The 27,598-nt window shown below is 42.0% G+C and overlaps 4 protein-coding genes across 4 annotated transcripts; all 4 read left to right on the top strand.

Annotated features, from left to right (window-relative positions):
- The first annotated feature begins 813 nt into the window (after positions 1–813).
- LOC132597494 (interferon omega-1-like) lies at positions 814–1,497 on the top strand. Its single transcript, XM_060300992.1, has one exon. It carries the CDS (start codon positions 814–816, stop codon positions 1,495–1,497), a length of 684 nt encoding a protein of 227 aa, XP_060156975.1.
- Positions 1,498–11,639: 10,142 nt separating this feature from the next.
- LOC132597416 (interferon alpha-13-like) lies at positions 11,640–12,152 on the top strand. The gene has a single exon (XM_060300001.1). It carries the CDS (start codon positions 11,640–11,642, stop codon positions 12,150–12,152), a length of 513 nt encoding a protein of 170 aa, XP_060155984.1.
- Positions 12,153–15,849: 3,697 nt separating this feature from the next.
- On the top strand, positions 15,850–16,395 carry LOC132597493 (interferon alpha-1-like). Its single transcript, XM_060300991.1, has one exon. The coding sequence runs from the start codon at positions 15,850–15,852 to the stop codon at positions 16,393–16,395; it is 546 nt and encodes a 181-aa protein (XP_060156974.1).
- A 9,919-nt stretch (positions 16,396–26,314) lies between these two features.
- LOC132597492 (interferon omega-1-like) lies at positions 26,315–26,998 on the top strand. Its single transcript, XM_060300990.1, has one exon. The coding sequence runs from the start codon at positions 26,315–26,317 to the stop codon at positions 26,996–26,998; it is 684 nt and encodes a 227-aa protein (XP_060156973.1).
- Positions 26,999–27,598: the final 600 nt, after the last annotated feature.

Raw genomic sequence — 27,598 nt, 5'->3', positions numbered from 1 at the left:
TGGGAGTCCAGGTTAGGAAGGGGACTCTGTCACTCTAGAGGAGAGGGTGTAACTAGATGTGATCTCTCCCTTGTGACTGAGGTGCTGCTGGGGAAATACAATTGTCTTGGAATTAGGATCTCCACACCCATATTCTCCTGAAAAGAACCAGGATTCCTGGTGGGGGTACTGGCCCAGCCTGTGGAGGACTATAGGTCTCCAGTAAGAAAATGGTGGAAAGAAAGGACAATATCTATAATAGTCCTCACCTCGTGGTCCCCTGAAGCATGACCACATGGACGTGAAGGAACATGTTCTAGAAGGAAAGGAAACATGGGAGAAGCTCATGGACTCATAATAATCAGCCTCTTCTCTAAATCAAACACTAAACAAAACCCATCTTTTGTTTCAAAGAGCTTATGCCAGAGTGATCTGGTAAATCCCTAAGCAAATACAGAAAGCATACGGCTGAGAGAGCCTGCCTTCCTAGGTAAAGTAAGAGGTAAAAATGGAACCTAAGATCAGGGCTAAAAATTTCTTCCTGGAACAGAGAAGACCAACATTTATGCATGAAAGAGATATAGAATGTGCGTATTTACAAACCTACATCACTTCTGACTTTAAGACGAAAACTTTTCTCATTTGATTAATAAATATCCATTTGGATGGGCACATCTGAAATTACTGGGAAAATTAAACTTCTTGCAAAATTAATAGTTTAGAATGATGACATCTTCATAGACCATACTGAGAAGATATAAGTGAAAATCAAAAAAAGGAAGTAAAAGGGTATAGAAATGTTTAGAAAATGAAAATTACTGTGTTCCCTATTTAATGGCCTTGCTTAGAAAGAATGTCATCACAGAACCTACCCCCAAGGTTCCCCCGGACGCCCGTCTCAGCCAGGCCAGCAGCAGCCTCATTTGCCCCATGGCCTTCGTGCTCTCTCTACTGACCGCCCTGGTGGTGTTCAGCTACGGCCCTGGTGGATCTCTGGGCTGCGACCTGTCTCAGAACCACGTGCGGATTAGCAGGAAGAACTTCATGCTTCTGGGCCAGATGCGGAGAATCTCCCCTCGCTTCTGTCTGAAGGACAGAAAAGACTTCGGTTTCCCCCAGGACATGGTGGATGGCAGCCAGCTCCCGAAGGCCCAGGCCACCTCTGTCCTCCACGAGATGCTCCAGCAGGTCTTCCGCCTCTTCCACACAGAGCGCTCCCCTGCCGCCTGGGACACCTCCCTCCTGGACAAACTCCGCACTGGACTCCATCAGCAGCTGGAGGACCTGGACGCCTGCTTGGTGCAGGCGATGGGAGATGAAGAAACTGCCCTGGGAGTGACGGGCCCTACACTGGCCGTGAAGAGGTACTTCCAGGGAATCCACCTCTACCTGAAAGAGAAGAAATACAGTGACTGTGCCTGGGAAATTGTCAGAGTGGAAATCATGAGATCCTTGTCTTCATCAACCAACTTGCAAGAAAGGATAAGAATTATGCATGGAGACCTGGGGTCACCTTGAAATGATTCTCATTGACTAAGATGCCCTATCACCCTTGCACACATGTCTTTAGTCATTTCAGAAGGCTCTTATTTCAACTTTAATCACAGAATTTATTGTATTAATTCAGCTACTACTTTGTCAGTAGTGATAAGCAAGTATATGTTAAAATTATTCAGCTTCAGGGGATCAGTCCCTAAGCAATGACTACCCTGTTATTTATTTATTCTGTTTATTTGTTTATTTATTTATTTATGCATCTTATTTTTATATTTTCATATCAATATATTTATACTTACATTGTATTAAAATTTAGAAAATATTCACCTTTCCATTTCATTAAATTTGCATTTTGTTTTGTTTATTAAATTCTTGTGAGAGAAAACTTCTTGAGTTTTTTAAGTTCTGAAACCTACATTCTTATCTTTTTCTGTGTAAATTTATTTCAGACTAGTATTGGTCCATTTTGTCCTTTGGAACAGTCCTACCACTTTCATTTCAGGAAATGCTTGTCAAAAGGTGGAATTCCATGGAATTGAGGGAAGTCCTGGAAATTATGGAGAATGGTTAGTCCTGATGTCATAGGTGTAACTGATTTATACCACCAGGAAAGAGTGGTCGGTGCAAATACCTGTGGGAAGGAGTCATCTCCTCGAGGGAAGCTGGTGACATATGGTGTTGACTGGCCAATCCTGGCACCTTCCTCTCACCTTCTCCCCGGTCCTGCTTTACTGAACCATTCATCCCTTACACATAACTTCAGTCCCTCCACCTCACTGACCAGCTACACAGCTGCTCTGGTTCTGTGCAGGTTTCCAGCTTCAAGGTTTCTGTTAGAGTGAAAGCCACAGGAAGAGCGCACAAGTGAAAGGAGAGTTCTAGGATTTTCAAAACCTCTATGAGAAGGAGCCAGGGTTCATGGCACTGGATCCCAGCTCTGCTATTAATAGCAGTGTGACCTTGACAAATAACACAATCACTAAGCTCCCTAGTTTCCTCATCTTTAATATGGGGACAGTAGTAGTATTTTTTCATAGGATTATTCTCAGGATTCAATGAGTAAATATACACAAGAGGCATAAAAGTGTGTCTGTCAGAAATAATCAGGACTGTTAGAGTCACAGAGTGGCTACTATCGGGGAGGAGAAGGAGAGCTGCTCTGAGGTAGCAACTGGAAAGCAACATAAGAAACATGCTAGGTCCTGGGCAAAATCTATTACGTTTAACTTGGGTGCTAGTTTCACAGTGTATTCAGTGTGTGAAATTTCCCTGTGCTGCATGTTGAAGATACTTGCAATTTCTGTGTATTATACTTCTTTTTTTTGAAAACAATTTATTTATTTATTTATTTACATTTTATTTTTGGCTGCATTGGGTCTTTGTTGTGGCAAGTGGGGGCTACTCTTCCTTGCGGTGCGCAGGCTTCTCATTGCGGTGGCTTCTCTTGTCACGAAGCATGGACTCTAGGCACGCAGGCTTCAGTAGTTGTGGCACACAGGCTTAGTTGCTCCGCGGGATGTGGGATCTTCCCGGACCACGGCTTGAACTCGTGTCCCCTGCATTGGCAGGCGGATTCTTAACCACTCTGCCACCAGGGAAGTACTTGTGTATTATACTTCTGAAAGATTTTCTGGGAATTAGTAAAAATTCTTTGAGAAAGAAGGATCAGTAGAAAATACTTGGATCTACTTTAAAAATGAATAATATGGAAATAACAGAGACCTCAAATAATGCAAAAAGTCACAAACATTTTTCATTGATAACGTTTGTTGCTTCTTTAGTATGAGAAAGGCACAAAATAGCTTCTGAACCCTTTCATTTTGGGGGCTTACAGCAGCAACGCAGAAGCAGGAAGAAAAAAGCAGGAGCTATGAAAGGTAAGGTTCTGCTCTCCAATCCTGGGCTCTCCCGGGTTTGATCTTAGTTCTCTTCTCCATACAGTCCCAGGTCTATAATTGCTGGCAATGTCACCTCCTAGAGCCTGTACTCTCAGAAAATAATGGCCCCCCAGAGGAGAGACTCAGAGCTAGAAAGCAAAGAAGTCAGGACCTGGGACACTTCTAACCCAGGCTCTGCTCGTCCATGTGAAAGCTGGGCCATGGCGCTTACCCATCAAGTGACAGTGTGAGACGTGGTGGAACAATGACTGTTTTGGGGGCAAAATTTTGGGTAATGACTCAGACAACTTAACCTCCCTAAGTTTCATAGTCTGTGTCTGGGAGAGTCCCAGGATTGTTGTGATGATTGCCTGGGGCAATGTGTGTGAAAGAGCTTTGAAATGACACCGCTCTACACACATGGACCTTACTATTAGTGTCATTGAACCTCTGACCTCGAATTCTAGTTCCTGGGCATTAATCTTGAAAGAATCTCTTCCCAGTAGAACAGTCTGCTCAGCATGTTCCACTCTCTCTTTGCTTCCACTCTCCCTAGACACACCCAGGCTCCTATTTTTGGTTTGCAGAGCTCACCTGAAAGGCACTCATGTGACACCAGCCCCACCCTCTCTTCAGAAAGGTGATTCATATCTTCTGTCATCTCAGGCATCCCTCTTGCTAGCTGGCCCTGTGGAATTCCAGGGTCCTAGTCCAGCAAGAGGTTGACACGAGGGAGTCCCACTGGGAACAGATTATGGAAGGAAGCCTTGGGGTAAGGCATCTTCTGAAAACAAAATGGTCTCTCTCAAAAACAGCAAAGTTCATTCTTCACAAGTAAATCGTTTCTTCTAAAAAAGAGTGTTTTCTTTTGTCTCTGCTGCATTTGGGGGAAGGACGCAGTAGTCCAGGAACTGGGTTTAGGGAAAGGAAGAGGTTCTCCAGTTCTGATTGAGAGCTGACTTTGAGTGTTTGAGGCAGAGGAAGGTTAGGGAGAGAGTCTGACAGTGGCCTTGCACACCCTCTACCATCTCAGCCACCTTCATTTGTGTCATGATGAATACAGCCCTTCACAAAGCAAATACAAAAGCATAGGAATTTGACAAATGCTGAGGGGCTTTACAAATTGAGAAAATCCATTAAAGAACAAGTCTCAGGAACTGGACTTCCCAGTCCTTCCCCTTCTCCATCATGATACTGATCTGTAAACAGCCGTGGGTTGGAATGTTTCGGGTTACACAGGCACATAGATTCCCAAATGTCCCAATCAGCCTCTAGGAACAGAGACAAGAAACTTCACATATTCCCCAAAACAGCACTGGAATTTGGCATTCCTGAGGTCTCAAGTTCAGAAGGAAATGGAACAAACCAGAGGACCCCAAATATTTTGATGGAGAATAACTTTCATCTAACTCCAAGGCCTTCTTGCGTCCTGATGAAGGCTGGGCAAAGCAGCTCAGCTCCCCAGTTCTCAATTTAGCCTTAATGAAAGTGTACAGCTGAGGACTTTTCGCCTTTCCTTTCTCATGGGACAGGCTCTGCAGCAGCAGGGATGCAGAACTCCTGGCCATGTTTGTGGTTGAGCAAGCAGGGACAAGAGGAGGCCAAAGGGGAGGCAGAGCAGTATAGGGTCGTAGCAAACCTGGGAGTGGAACTGCATAGTCTTATCAGGCTTAGGAAAGAGATCTCCATCTACATCAGGTACCATAGCACTCAGCTCACTCTCCAGCTACACTTCTTATTCCCACCCAGTAACCTGCACACTGTTAGGGACATCATTGGTCCTCAGAGTTGTTAATAAAAGCGATAAGTGTAATAAGCTGAACATAGTTGTGTCAGTAAAAGTGTTTGAAAATGACAGTCTTGCTGCATCTTCTCTTGTGGGTTACTCTTGTCTTCTCAGGTGACCAGTAAATTCTTTAGCTCGGCATCTCCTTAGTCTTCCTTCGGCTTCATGCATGATTTAAGGCAATTGTTTTCTTTTTCCTACAGTACAGTTTTCTCAGCTTTAGAATAGGGATAATGAGACTACTATATTCCATTCAACATACCATCGCATGTTATATGCTCTATATCATGAGAATATAACAAGTCATAAACTTATCTTAAGTGAGCAGATTATTGTAAGCACCAGGGACATATTAAACATAGCAATGATAGTTGTTATAGTGACAGGTATGCACAAAGGAGTAAAAGCCATTATTTCATGTCCACTCAAAAGATACATATTTTTTTAAGATTTTTTTGATGTGGACAATTTTTAAAGTCTTCCTTGAATTTGTTACAATATTGCTTGTTTTTTTTTTATGTTTGGGTTTTGTGGCCCTGAGGCATGTGGGATCTTAGCTCCCCAACGAGGGATCGAACTCACGCCCCCTGCATTGGAAGGAGAAGTCTTAACCACTGGACCGCCAGGGAAGTCCCCAGAAGATATTGATATAATGCCATATTTGTGCCTTACTGAGCTCATAATTTTGTTATGCAAAAATTCTACCTCTGTGAATTAAAATAGGATCATCTTTTTAAGTATTGTGCAAAGCATACAAACACATTTTTAAATTCTACGAGCAAATGCAATATTCTCACAGATGTACCAAACACTAGATTGCAAATACCCATGGATCTCTAGTGGACATCAAAACAAAATGCAGTCAGTGCATTGGCACAGAAGATATTTATCAATATTAAGTAGAAAGTAATATATTAAATTTAAATTTACATCATGCTGAAATTAAAAGCATTTTGATGCAGATTACAAATTTTTATGCAATTTATCCATATAAGATGACATTTTGAAGTAGTGAATAAAACTCTCCAATGAAAAATCCTGATTAAATATATAAAGCTGAATGCTTTATCTATGAAGCCTTAAGGGTCTTCTAAGACCCTTGCTTAAAACAAATGAGAGGAAAAAAATATCTTGAAAATTGAGATTAATTTCTTAAGATACTTATTAGGTCATAAGATATTGCCAATAAGCTACATCTTACTGAGGTTAGAGATCAACGTGAAGCAGCCTTGGCTGACATGTGCGAAGCATCAGATACTTGTTATTATACCCGCCATTTTAAAGTCTGACGCTCGTCTGGTCTCCCTGTCACCACCGTCCTCTGCTTTTCTGCCCCTCCTTCTCTCCTTCCTTTGTTGACTCCACACTCTCATCTTAGGGAATTGGTGTTCCTCAACGATCTATGCTAGTCCCACACTTCATCCTCTCTGCACATATAGTCTCAACCTCCCAAATAGTTCCAAACGTCCTCTCTATGACTGTTGACTTCCATATGCATGTCTTTACCCAGGGTCACATCTCCAAACAAATGTCATTAGCTCCAAACCCTCATATTTACCTGCTATCCTAGATGATCTCCACACATGGCCAAACTTGACCAGCATGTAATTACCTGGCAAACTCCTGCAGACCCCTGGGATGCCAGCTTACCAACTGCTCTTGCAGAAGCTTTCCCTGATCCATGCAAGCCCACATACTCCCAAGAACCTGTACTTTCCCTGTCACAGCATTAGCATTCCTTTCATTGAACACCTAGTTACCCATATCCCCACCAGACTGCAAGCTCTGTGACAGCAGGCAATGTGTCTACTATTTTCATTGCACCTGGCACCCACCACAGTGCCAACAATACAAGGGATAGTCACACTTCTTTGTTGAAGTTTAAATTCCATGATTCTATACTATATTTCACAGTTTATTGATCATGCAACTGCTGAAACTGAATCAGCAACCATTAGACATGCTTTCTCCGAGAAAGAACAAGTAAAAGAGAATAGCTCCAGCTGCTATAACCTGTCATAATGCCTTGTGCATCTCCCTCATAACCCAGAAAGGGTTTCAAGAGAATTTTTTACTCTTTAAGGCCTGTCTTCTCTGACAGAGTGCTTCATTAAGAAAGTAATATCTTTGTTTTATCTACCAATATATTAAAAAACACAAGTAAAATCCTGAAAGCAGAGATACTTCAAAATATTTTAAGGACCAATGAAATGAATAAAATGATTTATGTTCCTGTTGGATTTTAAGGCAGATTAAAGGTTTAAGGACACTCTGATTTTCTTTAAGAGTATGAGTTAAACCTAACACTTAAAATATACCTTTTGCACCCCCAAAGCAAAGGAAAACAAGACACAAAGCTGACCATATCATAATATGAAGAATAAATTTGGTAAATATAACAATCATCATAGAGAAATAAATTCTAATTATTACAAATTAAAAATAAATTTTCTCCCCATTCAAAAGTATTGTTCCACTTACTGTTGAAAAACAATGTGCTGAGGTGACTCGATGTATTTACAACTGAATCAGAAGAAAAGTCATTGAAGGGAGTGAATATGGACGCGCTAGAGGCCACCTCTAAGCAGAGAAGACTCCATTGTAGAAGATTGGGTCCAGGTCTCCTTTTCCCACTCCTGTGTTCTCTGAGGTTGAACATACAGGGAAAGCACACTCTGATTTTCACGCCTTAACTTCCACTCTCATATTGTCCTGGGCACAGCAGCTGTGGACTTTCTTTTCAGATCGAGCCTGGTCCTTTGGAAGTTCTTCAAAGTCAGGCTGGAGTCCTCATTGCCCAGCAGGGTCTTTTCCTCTCCATCTCCTGCACCAAACTAGTCTCCAGATCTGCCCACTGTTGATCAAGCCCACTGAGGAATTTCAGCTCTTTGTGCTGAAGACGATGGAGAAGTGCTGTATCGTCTCATGGAGAATGAGGCGGCCTGAGCGTTTGGGAACTGGCTGTCAGCCAGCTGGTGCTGATGGAACCTGAAAACCTCCTTGTCCTTCAGGCAGGAAAACAAAGAAGATTCTCCCTGTTAGGGGCAGGACTGTGAGGGTCTCCTGCTTTGGCAGGCTGTGGTTCTGGGCCAGGTGACAGCTAAGGGTGCAGACAGGGCTGGAGAACATCATCCTGGGTGTCCTCAGTGAGGAGGGTGGCAGGCCCCGGTGAGCCTGGTGATGCAGGTGTCTGGCTGTGGGAGCCTGTATCCAGCTGCTGTGGGTACCTGCCTGCAAAGGAGATTCTTAAATAAGCCATTTATGGGCAACATAGAATGTCACAACTTCAATTCTTTTATTACACTGGAAATTAAACACATTCCTGGAACATGAAAGAGTATCAATCCAATAGGATGTATTCATCTAAATGAGACCCAAGGTTGAAATAAAAACCTGAGTCTCAATATATCTCTTTTTCAGTTCTAATACGAATACTTAGAGGTTTGACCCTGTACTCTGTTTTGCCACTTCTTAAATTGCACCAAAATACAACTAGCCTCACCTCTCTGCATTCTCCTCTAAAGGGACTCATACATCAGATTTAAATTCTTCCACATTTCTTTACAGGACCATAGCTCACATTTTCTGAAAGTTTACAGATAATGGTGACATAAAAATGAACAGCAAGGGTGAATTCATGCAGTTCTCTTCATTCCGTCACCAGAAATGTTCTGACTGCGTATATATGTGACAATGCGCTTGGCAATGTGGATTCCAGGAAAGTGAGGCAGGGATGGTGACCGCCCTCCAGGGAGCAGGGAGGACAGACTTTAGAGGCAGGATTAGGATGAAGGAAGCACCACGTGCTCAGTGCAGCTGAGGGCCAGTGCTCAGAGCTGATGAAGAGGAGGGCCTGGGAGCAGCAGAAGGCTCCACTCTGACAAAAATCTGGGGCTCCTGAATTTAAATGACATCAGATTTTCATTTCATCTTTTAAAAAATGGAGACACCGTTAGTTGTGGTCACACAAGACATTGCCGAGATCAAATAAAATAAAGTTTGCAAAGTACAGGCTGAGAATTTGAACAGAGTGAATGATAGAAGGCTTTTGTATTAATATAACAAATGGAAACCTCTAGAGTCCACCCTCAGCCCAGCCAAGAGAAGCTCTGACTACAGGTTCCTTAACACTCAGCGGTCTGCATGTTGAGGCCCCCAAATGCAAACTCTAGGAGAGGGATTGCCTGTAGGCCTGCGAAGGAGTAGAGACCTAGTCTCCACCCTTAGAGCAGTGCCCCGTACATTAAGGAGAGAAATCCTACGGCACCTGAGGCTCTTTGCAGCATCTAAGAAAGTGTTTTGACCTCCTCCCACAAAAAAAAAGAAAAAAAAAAAAGCCTGCTCTGTGACTAGTATAAATGAGATAAATAGTCCTTTTCCTCACCTTATTTTGTTTCAGACCACCTCTGGTGTTAATTTTTAAGACACAGATTAAATTATACTTTAAAAAGAAACACATAACCTCAGAGAAAAAGATCAGATTTGTGGTTACCATAGCCAAGGGGGTGTGAGTTGAGAAAATCAGATGAAGGCAGTCAAAAGGGTTTTTTCTTCCTTTAAAAAAAGACATTAAAATAATGTTGTAGAGACCAGGAAAATGGTAAGAAATATATATATGGGGGAGAGATGATGAGAATTAAAGCATTCCTAGATTTTCAGCCATGGAACAGCACAATACTCTAATTCAAAAGCTATTTCCTGGGTTAGCATTAGGGCAACGTTAAGCTAGTACTTCTCTTAAGCACCAATGGTAAGAAGGCACCAAATCTACGTCATCAAGATAAAGGATGTTTTAATGCAACATTTTAAAATGAAACTTAATCCCAAAATATGCACGAGGAACAAAATATAAAACTTTTAAGTAAAGAAATGAAGCTGACCTCCATTTGCATGGCCCTGACAGTCTTACAAAGTAAGCCTTCATGATGTAAATGAAATCTGGGCAAATTCCACTTAGTGTATAAAATTCCTACTAAAGAAAAATGAAAAAGTCTGACCTGCTAAACGTCCTCAATTGCTTGTACACACCAACTCTTCTTTCTAACCTTATAGTCAAGGTGAGGTCCTGGGAAAGACATTTCAGGAACATGAGTTAAAAATCAGTTAAGACTATCACGGGGTCATTAGAAATTGTCAAACAGCGTAATTCCCTCAATTAAAAACAAGTGAAAAAGTAATCTTGACAATATTAATGAGTTGGCTTCCATTAAAGATAGAAAAGTAAAACTATATTAAATACTTGGGGCTTCGCAGGTGGCGCAGTGATTAAGAATCCGCCTGCCAACTCAGGGGACACGGGTTCGAGCCCTGGTCTAGGAAGATCCCACATGCCGTGGAGCAACCAAGTCCATGTGCTGCTACTACTGAGCCTGTGCTCTGGAACCCGCGAGTCACGACCACTGAAGCCTGCGCACCTAGAGCCTGTGCTCCTCAACAAGAGAAGCCACCACAATGAGAAGCCTGCACACCGCAATGAAGACTGAACCCAGCCTAAAATAAATAAACCCAGCCTAAAATAAATAAACAAATAATTAATTATATTAAATACTTACTTTAGTAGAAAGACAATATAGTTTAAAGTTTAATAAAATGCTATATTTTAATATGAAAATATATTTTAATATTCTATGCTTAATATTGAAAATATTTTAACATAAATTTATAAAAATATCAAACATTTAAAATATTTAATTTAAATATGATATGAATTAAGTTAAATATAAAATTAATTTTAAAATGTAAAAAATAAAAGACTGTGAGTTTTTTTTAATATTCCTACTTTTCAGATACTCAATACTTTCTCCCTCACTTTAACGCTGTATCCTTGAAAGACTCCATGAAGTCCCAGAGAATCTACAGGGGCGCTCAGCTCCCGCGTCCTCGGCCCCGGTGGTGGCCGCGCTCCGACTCACCCCTCAGGGCGTCCCCAACACCGTCCTGTCGTCCCATCGCCGCCGCCGCGTTCCCCTTTCTCTGGGCCTTCGCTGTCTCGCGCCAGAAACCAGCCCGAATCTAAAAAATCGGCTCCCCTTTCTCTGCGGCTGGGAATCGCTCTGATTTCCCACCTCAGACCGCTCAGAAAAAGGCTTCTTTCCCAAAAATTGCCTCGCTCAAGTTTCTGTGAGAAAATAAAGCGCAAAACTCAGGGGAAGCCTGAAAATGCACGGTTCTTGTTCCCAGCCACACAAAAATGTCTCTGGCGAGGCCGCGACAAGGCTTCCTCTTCAACGCTCAGCACCGAGAAAACCAAGGTGTTTCGCGTATGCTGATTATTAAAGCAGCCTCAGTGACTACTTTTCGCCCTGTCTCTCGAGCTGCAGGAGACAGCTGCAGACGGCAAACTCAACAGTCGGCGTTTCCCAAACAAACCCTGCGCCCTCTACCGGCCACCTAGGGAAGGACGCTGTCCACAGTTCCAGGGAAGGAAGCTTCCCACTCATTAATTGTTTGGCGGTGCCCACGCCTCTCCTGGCGGCCGTCTAGTGAATCACCCTTTCTTAATGGCCCAGATCTATTTGCTAGTGGCAGGAGTGCTGCTCTGCTCTATCCCTGCTTACTCTCTTGGCTGGAACTTGCCTAGAAGCCATAGCCAGGAAAACAAGGACGTCTTCCAACATTTGGAACAGTTGCAAAGAATCCCCTCTCAGTGGTGCCTAAAGGACAGAACCGACTTCAAATTTCCTTGGAAAAGAGAGAATATCACCCCAATCCAGGTGACTCAAGGCACCTGTCACCACCATCTGATGCTCCAGCAGATCTTCAACCTCTTCACCACGGAGGACAGCCGTGCTGCCTGGAACAACACCCTCCTCGATAAACTTCTCTCTAGCCTTCATCTGAGGCTGCACCGACTGGAGCAGATGAAAAAAGACAATCTGGATTGTCGAGATTTGGGACGTGCTGCCCGGGAGTATTTCCATGGAATCCATGTCTATCTGAAGGCAAAGGAATACAGCCCCTGTGCCTGGGAGGTTGTCAGAGTGGAAATTAAAAGGTGCCTTTCCCTTATGTAAGAATCCTCAAAGAAATGTCAACAAATACAGAATATTTTTTATACTCGTGACACTTCTCATTCAATTACATTAGTGTTCAAGTCCAAAGCAATCTCGACTTGTGTTTCCTCACAGGCTGAAAAATGTCTAAAAGAAAATCATGATTTTAAAAAAGGTTTTGACAGAACACAATCTCTTTTCTTGTATAAATAATTTTCTAACGTAATTTAAAAGATCACTTTAAGTTTTGGGAGAGGTATTTGCTATTTTCAACACATGAAGTATAGAAAGGTTTTTTGGATAGTGTGGTGTTAAAGATATTTGTCAGTTAACTTAATGCTGACTGCTGTAACGGGTAAAGAGAATGCTGTCAGGAATTTGATCATAATAGAATCTTATCTTTCCCTGGTATAAGAACACAAGGCAGGCATTCCTGATCAGATGGATGTTCTAAGTTGCTCTCCAAAGAGTGAGTCGGGGACATGGGTACCCCCTGTTTTGTGGATTTTTCCATCATCAACAGGTGACTGCAAATTTTTCTGCAGTATTTGAGTCTATTCCACTCAGTGGTAAAGGGAAAAAGTCTGGTGCATCACATGGGACGTTTTCAAGGGCCAGGACTATACAGGGCAAGAGCACTTCTGCTCACAATACGTGGCCTGGATTTATCCTCGTGGAAATCTCACTGCAAGGAAGTTGGGAAATTATTGGATGATTAATAGACGAGGAGACAAGTTCAGTGCATAAGACCACTTTTCATCTTTACACTATTTGTCCTAATGAAGTTCTGGGTGGGGTGGAGGGGAACAACTAATGTTCTTGCTTGCACACACTTCATTAAAAAGCAATCTGACCCACAGAGAAAGAGAAATATCATTTATATGTGGAATCTAAAAAAAAGGATACAAATGAACTTAGTTACAATACAGAAACGGTCCAGTTCTGGTGAAAGCCTGCTTCAGGTCTCACACTGCAGAGTTCTCCTTGTATCATCATACAGCAGGAGAGGGAGGCATTTATCTCTGACCTCGTTGATAAGGGCACTAATTCCATCGTGAGGCCTCCATCTTCACACCCTCATCAAGTCCCAAAGGGCCCACCACCTGATACCATCACTTTGGGGGTTAGGACTTCCAAATATGAATTTTGTGGGGACGGAAACATTCAGACCAGAAAGGGCATTGAAGGCTACATGTCTTGGTATCCAGAAGAGAGAATATATTCATGTAAATAAAGAAGAATGAGCCATTTACCAGGCCAAAAGAGCAGACCGAGGACTCAGAATCCAAACTCTTGATTTCAAACCTGCAGTAATGCTTTAATTATTATGTGTCAAAATTTGGAAATCAAACTGAAGTGGACCCCATCGTCCCTTGAAAGGGAATGAAGACACAGGAGGAAAAGGATCATTCATCAGTCTTTGTGAGGAGTCTCCAAAGAATCTCAGGATATAGGTAGTCATTGCCACATCCGTAAAGATCCACCGAAGAGTAACGTGGTTAATTGTCTGGTCGCTGTGACCTGTGTGAATCAGGGAGACTTTGAGTTCAGATACATGGCTCTGTATGTGACATCAAGCTGGTTATTTTCTGTCATGACCTAGTAGAGGACAAATTAGCGACGAGACCATCCTCCTGAGTTTAATAGAGTGCCGGGCAACGGCTGAAAATTGTGCTGCTCTTACAACTTGAATCCCCAGAGCCATAGGCACCTTAAAGGAAAGAGAATCCTAGGGGTTTTAGCAACAAACTCAGTAGGCATGACTGATACCAGTAGGAGTAGAGTGGGAATACCAGCCACTGTCTATTATAATCCCAGCAAATACGACCATGATAAAGGAAAATAGCTTGGTCATTCGTAACTGCCTTCCAGTGGGAGGAGACCATCTGAGAAACTGCTTTCGTTAAAAGTACCTGTTCGGGCTTCCCTGGTGGCGCAGTGGTTGAGAGTCCGCCTGCCGATGCAGGGGACACGGGTTCGTGCCCCGGTCTGGGAAGATCCCTCATGCCGCAGAGCGGCTGGGCCCGTGAGCCATGGCCGCTGAGCCTGCGTGTCCGGAGCCTGTGCTCCGCAATGTGAGAGGCCAAAACGGTGAGAGGCCCACGTACCGCAAAAAAACAAACAAACAAACAAAAAAAACCAATTACCTGTTGCGTGATTACACTGGGCCTGGTGCCGAGGATACCACAGAGAATACGACAGAGTCCAGTTGCTACAGAGCTGATTTGCCACAGATAGTCACATACCTATTATTTATTGAAAGATCGGTATTAGAGGGGGCTGAGGCCACAGAACATCCACTGCAAAATAAAAGAATTCATGATCAGAGTTGAAAGTGAATTCTTTCCATGATACCAATCAACATTTATCCAGTTCTCAATTAATTACAAAGATGGTTTTCTTTTGTTTGAAAAGAATAGGCTTGGATTGGAACCTCTGACAGTCCTTTGGGGAATCTGAAATTCAATGCAAAAATACAGAGAAAGATTCAAATCGATGATGATTCCTAAATCATCTGGGAGCAGATCACTCCCACGGGTGCAAACAGTAGTTGTTAGGGGTGCGAAAAAATCTTAGCTACTACAATGGTGGGTGGCACTCCAAAGCTCAACCCTATCCAACCCTATCCTTTGTATTCATTTTTCTCTTTGGGTTTTCTTGTGTATGAGACGAGAGGCATTGACATTGAGTGCATGGAAGATACACAATATGCAGGATCAGTGCTACAAGCCATGGTGGCTTGATGTTTCATTACAGGACTTTCTCTCCATCATATGATTGAACTCAAAGTCATAATGTGAGAGGTGCCCTCTGCTTACTTATGAGGTGTCCTTGTCTGTCTTGTGGATTTTGCTTATGCTTGAGCCTCAGTGTGATGTGGGCATCGGGAATTAAGCACAAATAGGTTGTATTTTATTATTTAATTCTAAAAAAGTTATCTAGGAGATCAATAATTACGTCTAGTCCTAAAGAGAAAAAGTTGTTGACAATATCTAGAGGAATATCTAGCAGCTAGTGAAGTTAGAAATCATTTTATGGTATGAATCAAAACTCAGAATTACTTAAAAATAAATGTTAAGAAAATCATTTAAATTTTCAATGGTTTTAGCAGTTTTGATAGATTTTTAAATATATCTATACATTGGTATTCTTATGAAGTATTTGTATAAATTTTTATTGAATATGTAATTTGATACATTCCTATTTATTAAGTAAATGTATTACATTAAAAGTCATTCTGCACACTTAACCAAAATGTTAAATTAATCGCAGTAGCTTTTACAGCTAATTTTTAGCCTAAATATTTTTGTCATACTCACCACTGCTTTGAATAAAAAGAAAAAACTTTTCACTTTCTTTTTCTATTTATAAAGTAGAGATATGCATGGAGTACATACCGATGCACACAGTATAACTGTGTATCAAAATTTCATAGGGGGGCCATATGGAAAAAAAATATCTAGAAAGGTTCTGTGGGCAGGAGAAGGGGAGGCAAGGATGAAAAACAGCGGTTGAGAAACGCTGCCCTAACCTATCTGGAGAGTGCAAAATGAAAAGCAAAAACAGAAGTAGAAAGTAAGAGGGAACATTCAGAAAATGGAAACCAATTCGCTCCCATTTAAGACCCAGGCCTGAAGGAAGGTCTTCAGAGAACCTAGAGAGCAGGGTTCACAGAGTCCCCACCTCAGCCAGGCCAGCAGCATCTGCAGGGTCCCCGATGTCCCCAACCTTGTCCTTACTCCTGGCCCTGGTGCTGCTCAGCTGCAACTCCAACTGCTCTCTGGGCTGCGACCTGCCTCAGACCCACAGCCTGGCTAACACGAGGGCCCTGATGCTCCTGCGACAGATGAGGAGAATCTCCCCCTTCTCCTGCCTGAAGGACAGAAATGACTTTGGATTCCCCCAGGAGGCGTTTGGAGGCAACCAGTTCCAGAAGGCTCAAGCCATCGCTGTCGTCCATGAGATGATCCAGCAGACCTTCCAGCTCTTCAGCACAGAGGGCTCGGCTGCTGCTTGGGATGAGACCCTCCTGGACAAGTTCTGCACTGCACTTTATCAGCAGCTCACTGACCTGCAAGCCTGTCTGATGCAGGAGGCGGGGCTGGAAGGGACTCCCCTGCTCAAGGAGGACTCCATCCTGGCTGTGAGGAAATACTTCCACAGAATCACTGTCTATCTGCAAGAGAAGAAGTACAGCCCTTGTGCCTGGGAGATTGTCAGAGCAGAAGTCATGAGATCCTTCTCTTCATCAACGAACTTGTAAGAAAGATTCAGGAGGAAGGAATGACACACACCTGGTTCAACACCGAAATGATTCTCAGTGACTAACAAGACCATACTTCCACCTGTGCTGCCATGTCAAAGACTCTCATTTCTGTTCTCAACATGCCCTGAATTGAATTAATTTGTCAAGTGTTTTCAGGAATATTAAGCAACATGATGTTCTACTCTACAGGCACTCGTCCCTCATAGATGCCCATGTTGATCTATCTACTTACTTATCTACTTAAATATTTATTTATCTATTTTAATATTTATTTCACTATTTATAAAGATTTAAATTATTTTTATTTACATAATATTATGTGCAAGTATACATTGTGGTTAAGAGAATAAATATATACTTTGTATTAACTCAGTTTATGAGTTTTCTTTGTGCATTAAATTCTTACTAGAGAAAACTTCCTGTTTTTTTTTTTTCTTTAAAAAAGAAACACCAAGGGGCTTCCCTGGTGGCGCAGTGGTTGAGAGTCCGCCTGCCGATGCAGGGGACACAGGTTCGTGCCCCGGTCCGGGAAGATCCCACATGCAGCGGAGCGGCTGGGCCCGTGAGCCATGGCCGCTGAGCCTGCGCGTCCGGAGCCTGTGCTCCGTAATGGGAGAGGCCAAAACAGTGAGAGGCCCGTGTACCACTAAAAAAAAAAAAGAGAAAGAAACACCAAGCCTGAATGTGCAACCTGATGAAAGAATGTATGTTACAATTCCTTGACCCATCATTACGATTTTCACGTTAAAAATAAAAATAGACTTCTTCTAGCCAGGTCGTGGGTTGCCCTCAGGACCTAGAGGTGAACATAACTAATCCAATTCTGCTTTGGGTAACTTTGATTTTTTTTTTTAAAGGAAAGTAACCTAAAAACAATAATCAGTTAATACAGGGACTTCCTTGGTGGTGCAGTGTTTAAGACTCTGCTCTCCCAATACAGGGGGCCCGGATTCCATCTCTGGTCAGGGAACTAGATCCTGAATGCCACAAGTAAGAGCCCACATGCCGCAAACAACTAAAAGATCCTGAATGCTGCAACCAAAGATCCCGAATGCCGTGATGAAGATCCTGCACGCAGCAATGAAGATCCCGTGTGCCACAACTAACACCTGCCACAGCCAAATAGATAAATAATTTTAAAAAATCAGTTAACTCACAATTAAATTTAATTATTTTTAAAATAGTACTAATTTGTAGTAGAAATTAATATCGGTTAAATTTAGTGCTACAGTGAGAAGGTGGGAAAATGGAATTTCCCCAGCAGAAGGTGGATCATGTCATGCGAGGATATAGAAATTAAAGCAGTAGATATTACCTATAGTTAACTAGTAGACATTTCAGTGCAAATGTCCACTGGATACTGGAGATGGCAATTTAGAAGCAATTCCATGAAGTGTAAAGCATGGAACAGAAGAAGTGATCAAATAGGAGGAGAGTATCAAATGAGAAAAGGACTGAAAATTTAATCCTATGACCTTAACGTTAAAAGGGAGGGAAAGCAAGGGAAATGGCCATATGTTAACAGGACAAGAGAGAAAGGTGAGAAGACCATGTTTGAAAGACTGAAACTGCTTAGAAGATTCAATGCATTCGTGAAAACGTAGATGGAAAGTGCTCCTACATTGGGAAAAGAGATGGCATTGGCCACTTAGTGACAGCTTGTTTGGTAGAATTAATCAGCAGAAACCATAGTGGAGAAGGTGGAAGGATGAATAAGAGAAAGGAATGACAATATACACAGAATATAGGTTTGAGATATTTGCCGTCTGAATTGGAGGAGAGACATAGGGTGGAACCTAGAATGGATGTGGATTATTTTTTTCTCTGCATTGTTTTCCTTTTTTGAACTATTTTTTGCTTCTGAAGAGATTTCATGGATTTGATGTACTGAAAACTCATATCAATGTTCAAGATTTGATTTACTTTAAATCCTGACATTTAATCACTTACAGTGATAATGTATCATTATTTTGATGAATATGATGTTGAATGTCAGTAAGCTGCTCTGCGCTTGAAACCATCCACTACAAGGGAAACAGATAGAACTGACCTTAGTGAGAGCTGATTTGCTGAAATTAATCAGCAGAACCCATTCTGGAGCAAGTGGAAGGGTAACAAGAGAAGAACTCCCATTGTCATTATTTCACCTGGGCAGTCACTTTACTTCTTTCACTCTCAGCATAGTCAGATTTGCATTTGTTTTCCTTTTACCTAAGTACATCAAATGCGAGGACAGCTTTCCAAGAAAGTTGAATGGAGAAGCAAATCAATGATGTATTGCACATTATGGAAAATCATGGTATGGGCCCTTTATGTTTCCATTTTTGCTTCCCTCTTAAGATACTCAACTCAAGATGAAAAAGGAAGTAAATCAGTAGTAGCAAGACAAACCTTGCCCAGAAAAATACTAAATGAAAAAGAACGTATAACATTACAAAGACTCTGACACCAGGAAAGCAGAGAAGGCTAATTTTATCTAGCATCCTATGCCCTACATTTTCACCACCCTACGTCTTCACTGTGAGATGGAGAATGATGAACCAAGAGGCTCAGTAGAAATGTACTGAATCATCTAATGATGCTTAATAATTACTTCAATATAAGGCTCTGATGTGAGGTCAGTAGAAGCTTCTGATGGGAGGTCTAATGGAAAATCTAAGAATACTCTTTGTTAATAATTATTTGGAGTAATTATTATGAACTCTGTACTAATGATAAAATGGTGAACAAGATATAGACCTGTCACCTATGGTGGTTACTTGTCAAACAGGTCTAATAAATCTATTTTCAAGAAGACCAATCCCAAAGGATAAGCCAGCTTGGCTGATATGGAAAATAAAGAGGGCAGAAACAGAGCCCAGGACTTGAAGTAAACAGAGCCAACCTCGTAGCAAGAGAATTGTAAATCCTCACCCTAAAGGCCAATTTACCTCAGTTCCTTTTACCCCATACATCATGTTCAACTTTCAACAGAAACTTACCATACTAAAAGGTGAAAAACACAGTTTGAAGAGATAGAGCAAGTATCAGAACTAGACTCATATACAGTAGAGATTTAGAAATGATCAGACCAGGAGTCAAAATGATAGTGATTAAAGTGCAAAGGGCTCTCATGAAGTCATCTATTTATTCTTCTACTTTATCTCAGTCATACTATGTATGGTATTTAAAATAGTTTTGTTCATATAATATCATGTTCACCTTTATAGTGTTTTCAATATAATAAAATATGCTTACCTCTATATTGTTTCCAATTATTTTCTTGTTTAATTTATGAAACTCTCCCCCAGATGACATCTTGGGTTTTTTTATTCTTACAAAAAGATGTAGCTTTAATTTGCAAGGCATACTGAAACATGGATGATAAATTCTACTCATCATTCTCATCATTCATTTATTTCAGTGGTTTATATTTTATTTTACTTTTTAAAATTTTATTTATTGTTCACCGTGCTGGGTCTTTGTTGCTGTGCGCAGGCTTTCTCTAGTTGTGGGGAGCAGGGGCTACTCTTCGTTGTGATGCGCGGGCTTCTCATTGCGATGGCTTCTCTTGTTGTGCAGCACGGGCTCTAGGCGTGCGGGTTTCAGTAGTTGGGGCACGTGGGCTCAGTAGTTGTGGTGCACAGGCTCAGTAGTTGTGGCTCGCGGGCTCTAGAGCGCAGGCTCAGTAGTTGTGGCCCACGGGCTTAGTTGCTCCGCGGCATGTGGGATCTTCCCAAACCAGGGATCGAACCCGTGTTCCCTGCAATGGCAGGCGGATTCTTAACCACTGCACCAGCAGGGAAGTCCCAGGTTATATTTTAAAACTTCACATTTCTATATCAGATATATGATAGTTCTGAGAATACAGAGGTGAAAAGAGAAAATGTCAAACCTACTCTTCTGGAGAGTTCAGTTTGGAAGAGATAAAAGATATAAACACAGTAATCATGCTAAATTATTTCAATTAAGTTTCCTATTACAATGACAGATAGGGAAAAGGGGATTCTCTCACCAGAATCTGGAATGAGGCATCTCAAGAAGGGGAGAAAGCACATGGACTCCATAAAGTGGCCAAGAAACATCTAAAGACAGACTTCCCATTGGAAGCAGCATATATGGATATCGTTCCTTAGGAGTGGAGTGTAGAACGAGATGATGACCGAAAGCTCATGAGGACCTTCAACTTTTAAGAGTGAGAAAGAGAAGGAGAGTCTGAAGAGGGCACAAAGCTGGAGTAGCTAGTGCACTTAGGAGTCAAGCAGGGAAAAATGATCTTCAGAAAGCACCAAAGAAGAAAACAAAGAGCTTGAGAATTACAGAGGATGGAAGTTAAATAATTATTTATATGTGATATGGGTTTCTGCATTGAGTCTAGATTCTGCCAGGACACACGTGTGATGCTGGGGAATCACTTAACTTCCCTGAGCCTCAGTTTCCTCAAATATAAAGTCGGGAAAATATTCCTAGAGTTGTATTGAATATTAGACCAACCAGAACATTTAAGAGCACTTAGCAGAGTATCATCACAGAGTGAGGGCTAAACAGGTAGTGTGTTGTTTCCTATATTTTTCATATAGGTCTAAATGGGAATAATGAATTCTCCTCCCCCTCTCTCTGTCACTGACTGCAAAACAATGACAGCCTAAAAAACAGAACTGGGAAAAAGCGTGTCATCAATTGTATGTAATTTTATATACAATAATATACATATATGGTACATATATATGAATACATAGTATAAAATATGCTACATATAAAATATACCATATATCTATCTGCTGATTCTGATACATGGCACAATTACCCTTCCCCTCTGTTTTCCTGGATCCCATTCTTTCACTAAAATATCACAATCATTCAGTTCCTCCCAGTGTAGAAATCCATAGTGTACTTTCCCTATTCACTTTGCATTCAGCTGTACTGCCCATTCATACCGCTGTTTCCTTCTCCATTAGGGTTTCTGGCTGTCAATTTCCCCTAAAGACTACAAAGCCACCAATGGAAAGCAGAAGCTGAGTGAAAGTTCTAGGTTTGTCAGAAACTCTCATATGACTCCACGCTCTCCGCCTGCCAAGCACTGCAGGTCCAGACTGTCCAGACTCCCAGAGAAACACAGTAAATAGATGGCACCCTGCCCAACACTGAACAGTGGTGGAGAATCCAGGAGCTCACCTGTGCCTCTATTTGCACACTTCCACGTGCTGACTGCACTAGGAGGAACTCACCTGGTTCAGGACTCTTATTTGCTCAAAAAGCCCAAAGCGCAGGAAACATGGAGTTGAAAGGCAGCAGCAGCTTGAGAACTTGGAAGGAGAACAGAGATGTTTAAAGCGTTCACTGGAACAGCGGCAGGTCCTCAGGACATGGAAGAACTCAGATGAGATGCACCGAGGCAAGTGCTTCTCCAGAACATTCCTTTTCAGAGAAGAAAAGATTGAGGTGCATGCGATAGCACAGAGTTCTCCCATAAGGATGTGGCCACTAGCAGTGTCCCCAGCACTGATACCACAGCAGCCTGCGGAGTCTTGGAAGGGATGAGGGTTATCTCAGTGCCAGCTGCAAACTTGTTTTGTCCTTAGGACCCAGCAAGTAATCACAGAGCAGGGAAGGACATTCCTGGGGACAATGCAATCCAAGGAATTTCTTACATTCCATCATGATGTCTTTGCCCCTTTGAAAGACAAACAAAATAAAACATGCTTGAATAGAAGGGACACAGGCAGGGATTTTAATATATTCAGCAACAACTGGGGTAGAGCCTTTCCAGTAGGGCAGGTATCAGTAACATGCACACTGGAAGGTCACAATTTCTAAAAGCAACAAAGAGCTAAGTGGAAATTCATTTATTTAATTTAGGCACTTTGGAAAGAGGACACTGATGGATCAGTCATCTTTCTATTCTTTCCAGTTGGTGCATATAGCACTGAGTAGGTACTTTTAAAGTCAGAAGGACATTTAAAGTACATTTAGAGGTTTGGAAACCTTCCTAAGGATTAGGGTCCTAAAACAAGCAGAAACCATTCCTATATTACTGCTAAAAATATCATTTTATTAACAAATGATTTTTTAAATAATATTTTTATTTCAATTCTTCAGTATTATGATGTTTTAATGGGCTGAGGCTAGAAATTTAAATAAAGAGAACTATACAAGGCCATGAGTGTGACTCTGGAGTTCAAGCCAGACTCTCCCTGCTAAGGAGCCCATTAAAAACCTTCACTTCTTCTGTCTAAGAAGCGCGTATGCTCTTCCGTCTTTGTCATACATAAGGCCTCTTCGGTACCCACATCTTAACCAACAGTTGGAACAATAAAGAGTAGAGATTCTTATTTGGACTCTACCAGTAAACAAATGGACGTCCAGCCTGGACTGTAGGTGAGAAATGGAGGTGTCTTCATTGAGATTGAGAACAGCAGGCTGACCTGAGGAGGTCTCCTGGGAAATCAGTGAGGTCCTTGTTGACTGGAAACAAACGACAACAAAGGAGCTGGGAGTTCAGTTTTTTGGGAGGACTTACTGAGGACTATAGCCTGGAGGACAGCCTCTCAGTCAGCTCTGACGAACTGCTCCAAGGACATAATGGGGACGTCAGTATATATGTGATTGTGGTGAAGAGGATACGTGCAATCTAGGACACATCTTGGGAGAAGGTTGCTGCTAGTCATGAGGAGCATTTGTCACTATTAATGATTTTAGTGCTTTTCTAAGTATGAGAAGTTGCAAAAAATTGAATTCATAGAATTTTCTCAGGAAATTATCTAACTACCTGCAGACCTATTCTGTCAGTTTTCCCAGAGCAGAGAGTGCCCCATTCCTGATCTCCACCCTGAACTCCTGTCAGGGCGTGTTGGGGTAAGGGACTGCTGTGGCTAATGACTTTATTCTTGTAGAACCAGATGGTGAGTGACTTTTTAGTTGTCATCCTGAAGGAGAAACGTCAGAGTTCACATGGCTAGAAATTGTTAGGTGCTTTTTTTTTTTCTTAAACTCACAAGAAAACTCAAGCGTTAAAAATACGTAGATTCCAGGGGTCAGCTCTTCTAGGGTTAATAAAGTTATTTTACCATATTTCATTGAAGAAATCACTCACGAAATCTTACACTTGGCAGTGCGTGGCTTGTGTGATCTCAGTTCCCTCACCGGGGATTGAATCGGGGCCACGGCAGTGAGAGTGCCGGATCTTAACCACTAGGCCACTAGGAAACTTCCTTTTTTTTCAATAGGCAGAAAAATCTATTCCCTTCTAACTACTTAATAGTGATTTTGTCTATTTTGATTAGAACTTAAAGTCAGTTCAGTGGACTCAGACCACACCTCATGTAGCCCTACAAAACCACAGACAGTAACCCTTTGGCATCTTAAGTGGAATAAGGGTCCTTTGTCATCTCACTGTCCTCTGTCTGCTTATTTCGTTGGTTCCTAAATATCATGTTCATGTGCAGTCTTCACTTTCTTTAATGGGTGCTTTCAGACAAATCATTGTAAGCACCCTAAGGTTTGCCCTTGTATCTTGGGTACATTTGGAACAGTTCATTCGTCCAGATTTATATTTCTCTCCAGTTGTATAAGTGAATTGGATCCAATAGGGTTATTGAGAGTGTTGAGTTAATTTCTTTTTCTATTTTCTGGCTGTGCCATGGGACATGCGAGATCTTAGTTCCCCGACCAGGGATCGAACCTGTGTCCCCAGAAGTGGAAGCTCGGTGTCTTAACTACTGGACTGCCAGGGAAGTCCCTAAATTTTAAAGAACTTAGAAAGTGGCTAGTCCATTAGTAGCAAGCAATAAAATTCAGTTCTTACTTTTTAATATCACGATTCCTATTAAGCAGATAAGATCAGGATCTTTTGGAATCATCTAATTCCCTTCCTTTAATTCTAGTTTTCTTAAAGTACCCTTCTCATTGCCTGAATGCATTTATCACCTAGACGGATGCTCAGCAAGACGGATCTTGCTGATCCTCCCAGACAGGGTTAGTGTTCTAGCAACTGGGGTTCTGGTTGCCAGTCACTTGTGAGCTGGTGGGTGTGACTTCTTCCTTCTCTCCTCAAAACTGATCATTCATGGATTAAATGAAAGAAAAATGAGGGAGCTGGTCTTGCGAAGCTGAAGGCCGTCAACTGACCCAGGACTTGGTCTTTTCTGAGCTTCTGGCAGAAGCAACCATGTTCCTGTCTTTCTGTTTTTCACATTGGCCTCATCCTTCTCCTCTGACGTAGCCTCCTCTCCAACTGTGCTGCACTCAAGTTAGCTAAATTAGAATCCGGCATTGTGTCGGGGGAAATCACTTCCCTTCTTTCACATTCATGACATTCAGACTCACATTTGTTTTCTTTATGCCCACAAGACAGCTGTCGACTTTTACTTTCTAGGACAGTTGCAGTGATAAACAAAAAATCTAAAGTTTGAAAATGATAGAGACTGGAGCCCCTTTGCCTTTCTTTACCTCCCTTTATTGTTCTTACCTCATCATGAATTAGAACTAATGCAGGAGCAGCGAGACAAATCTTGTCCAATAAGTCACTAAGTGAATATAAGTGACAAAAACTTTAAATGAAAAATTACACACAAGTAAAGGAAAGAAGGCGATTTCTCTCTGACCTAATCCTGGGCCTCGCTGCCCTGCATTCTCAGAGGGAGACAGAGACAGAGGAAGGGAGAAGCCCACTGGCATCAACTGACTGAATGAACAACTGAACCTCACTGGTTTCTGTGACATAAGCTTTAACGAGAGACAACACCGTCACTGAATTCTCTGCCCCCAGCCTAACAAGTGTTGACTAGTTTTAGTAAAAGAGTTGAATAATAAAATTTGTATTTGGCAAAATAAAAATTATGTGTCTACTCAGGGTAAAATGATTAGAATTGGGTAACTCCTCCACCACCTTAGAGAAAACACACTTTTGCTCTCAGCATCTGAGGGCTGCTGACACTTCTGATACCTGAGGACATGGGTCAGGAGGGGAGGAGGTCACCACTGAGGACTAGGGTCCTTCACACAAACACTCCGGGGGCAAGGGTGAGGGTCCTGGAAGATGAATTATTTTCCCAACAAATAAACAAGCCCCTCCACAGATAGGAGATTGTAAAGTCCTCGGGATGTGGTGAGCCTGCCCTCAGGGTGGGAGTCCAGGTTAGGAAGGGGACTCTGTCACTCTAGAGGAGAGGGTGTAACTAGATGTGATCTCTCCCTTGTGACTGAGGTGCTGCTGGGGAAATACAATTGTCTTGGAATTAGGATCTCCACACCCATATTCTCCTGAAAAGAACCAGGATTCCTGGTGGGGGTACTGGCCCAGCCTGTGGAGGACTATAGGTCTCCAGTAAGAAAATGGTGGAAAGAAAGGACAATATCTATAATAGTCCTCACCTCGTGGTCCCCTGAAGCATGACCACATGGACGTGAAGGAACATGTTCTAGAAGGAAAGGAAACATGGGAGAAGCTCATGGACTCATAATAATCAGCCTCTTCTCTAAATCAAACACTAAACAAAACCCATCTTTTGTTTCAAAGAGCTTATGCCAGAGTGATCTGGTAAATCCCTAAGCAAATACAGAAAGCATACGGCTGAGAGAGCCTGCCTTCCTAGGTAAAGTAAGAGGTAAAAATGGAACCTAAGATCAGGGCTAAAAATTTCTTCCTGGAACAGAGAAGACCAACATTTATGCATGAAAGAGATATAGAATGTGCGTATTTACAAACCTACATCACTTCTGACTTTAAGACGAAAACTTTTCTCATTTGATTAATAAATATCCATTTGGATGGGCACATCTGAAATTACTGGGAAAATTAAACTTCTTGCAAAATTAATAGTTTAGAATGATGACATCTTCATAGACCATACTGAGAAGATATAAGTGAAAATCAAAAAAAGGAAGTAAAAGGGTATAGAAATGTTTAGAAAATGAAAACTACTGTGTTCCCTATTTAATGGCCTTGCTTAGAAAGAATGTCATCACAGAACCTACCCCCAAGGTTCCCCCGGACGCCCGTCTCAGCCAGGCCAGCAGCAGCCTCATTTGCCCCATGGCCTTCGTGCTCTCTCTACTGACCGCCCTGGTGGTGTTCAGCTACGGCCCTGGTGGATCTCTGGGCTGCGACCTGTCTCAGAACCACGTGCGGATTAGCAGGAAGAACTTCATGCTTCTGGGCCAGGTGCGGAGAATCTCCCCTCGCTTCTGTCTGAAGGACAGAAAAGACTTCGGTTTCCCCCAGGACATGGTGGATGGCAGCCAGCTCCCGAAGGCCCAGGCCACCTCTGTCCTCCACGAGATGCTCCAGCAGGTCTTCCGCCTCTTCCACACAGAGCGCTCCCCTGCCGCCTGGGACACCTCCCTCCTGGACAAACTCCGCACTGGACTCCATCAGCAGCTGGAGGACCTGGACGCCTGCTTGGTGCAGGCGATGGGAGATGAAGAAACTGCCCTGGGAGTCATGGGCCCTACACTGGCCGTGAAGAGGTACTTCCAGGGAATCCACCTCTACCTGAAAGAGAAGAAATACAGTGACTGTGCCTGGGAAATTGTCAGAGTGGAAATCATGAGATCCTTGTCTTCATCAACCAACTTGCAAGAAAGGATAAGAATTATGCATGGAGACCTGGGGTCACCTTGAAATGATTCTCATTGACTAAGATGCCCTATCACCCTTGCACACATGTCTTTAGTCATTTCAGAAGGCTCTTATTTCAACTTTAATCACAGAATTTATTGTATTAATTCAGCTACTACTTTGTCAGTAGTGATAAGCAAGTATATGTTAAAATTATTCAGCTTCAGGGGATCAGTCCCTAAGCAATGACTACCCTGTTATTTATTTATTCTGTTTATTTGTTTATTTATTTATTTATGCATCTTATTTTTATATTTTCATATCAATATATTTATACTTACATTGTATTAAAATTTAGAAAATATTCACCTTTCCATTTCCTTAAATTTGCATTTTGTTTTATTTATTAAATTCTTGTGAGAGAAAACTTCTTGAGTTTTTTAAGTTCTGAAACCTACATTCTTATCTTTTTCTGTGTAAATTTATTTCAGATTAGTATTGGTCCATTTTGTCCTTTGGAACAGTCCTACCACTTTCATTTCAGGAAATGCTTGTCAAAAGGTGGAATTCCATGGAATTGAGGGAAGTCCTGGAAATTATGGAGAATGGTTAGTCCTGATGTCATAGGTGTAACTGATTTATACCACCAGGAAAGAGTGGTCG

This window comes from Globicephala melas, chromosome 6 (assembly GCF_963455315.2).
Source record: "Globicephala melas chromosome 6, mGloMel1.2, whole genome shotgun sequence".
Taxonomy (NCBI): domain Eukaryota; kingdom Metazoa; phylum Chordata; class Mammalia; order Artiodactyla; family Delphinidae; genus Globicephala; species Globicephala melas.
The sequence above is the reverse complement of the archived record's forward strand: the minus strand, read 5'-3'. Positions and strand labels throughout refer to the sequence as shown.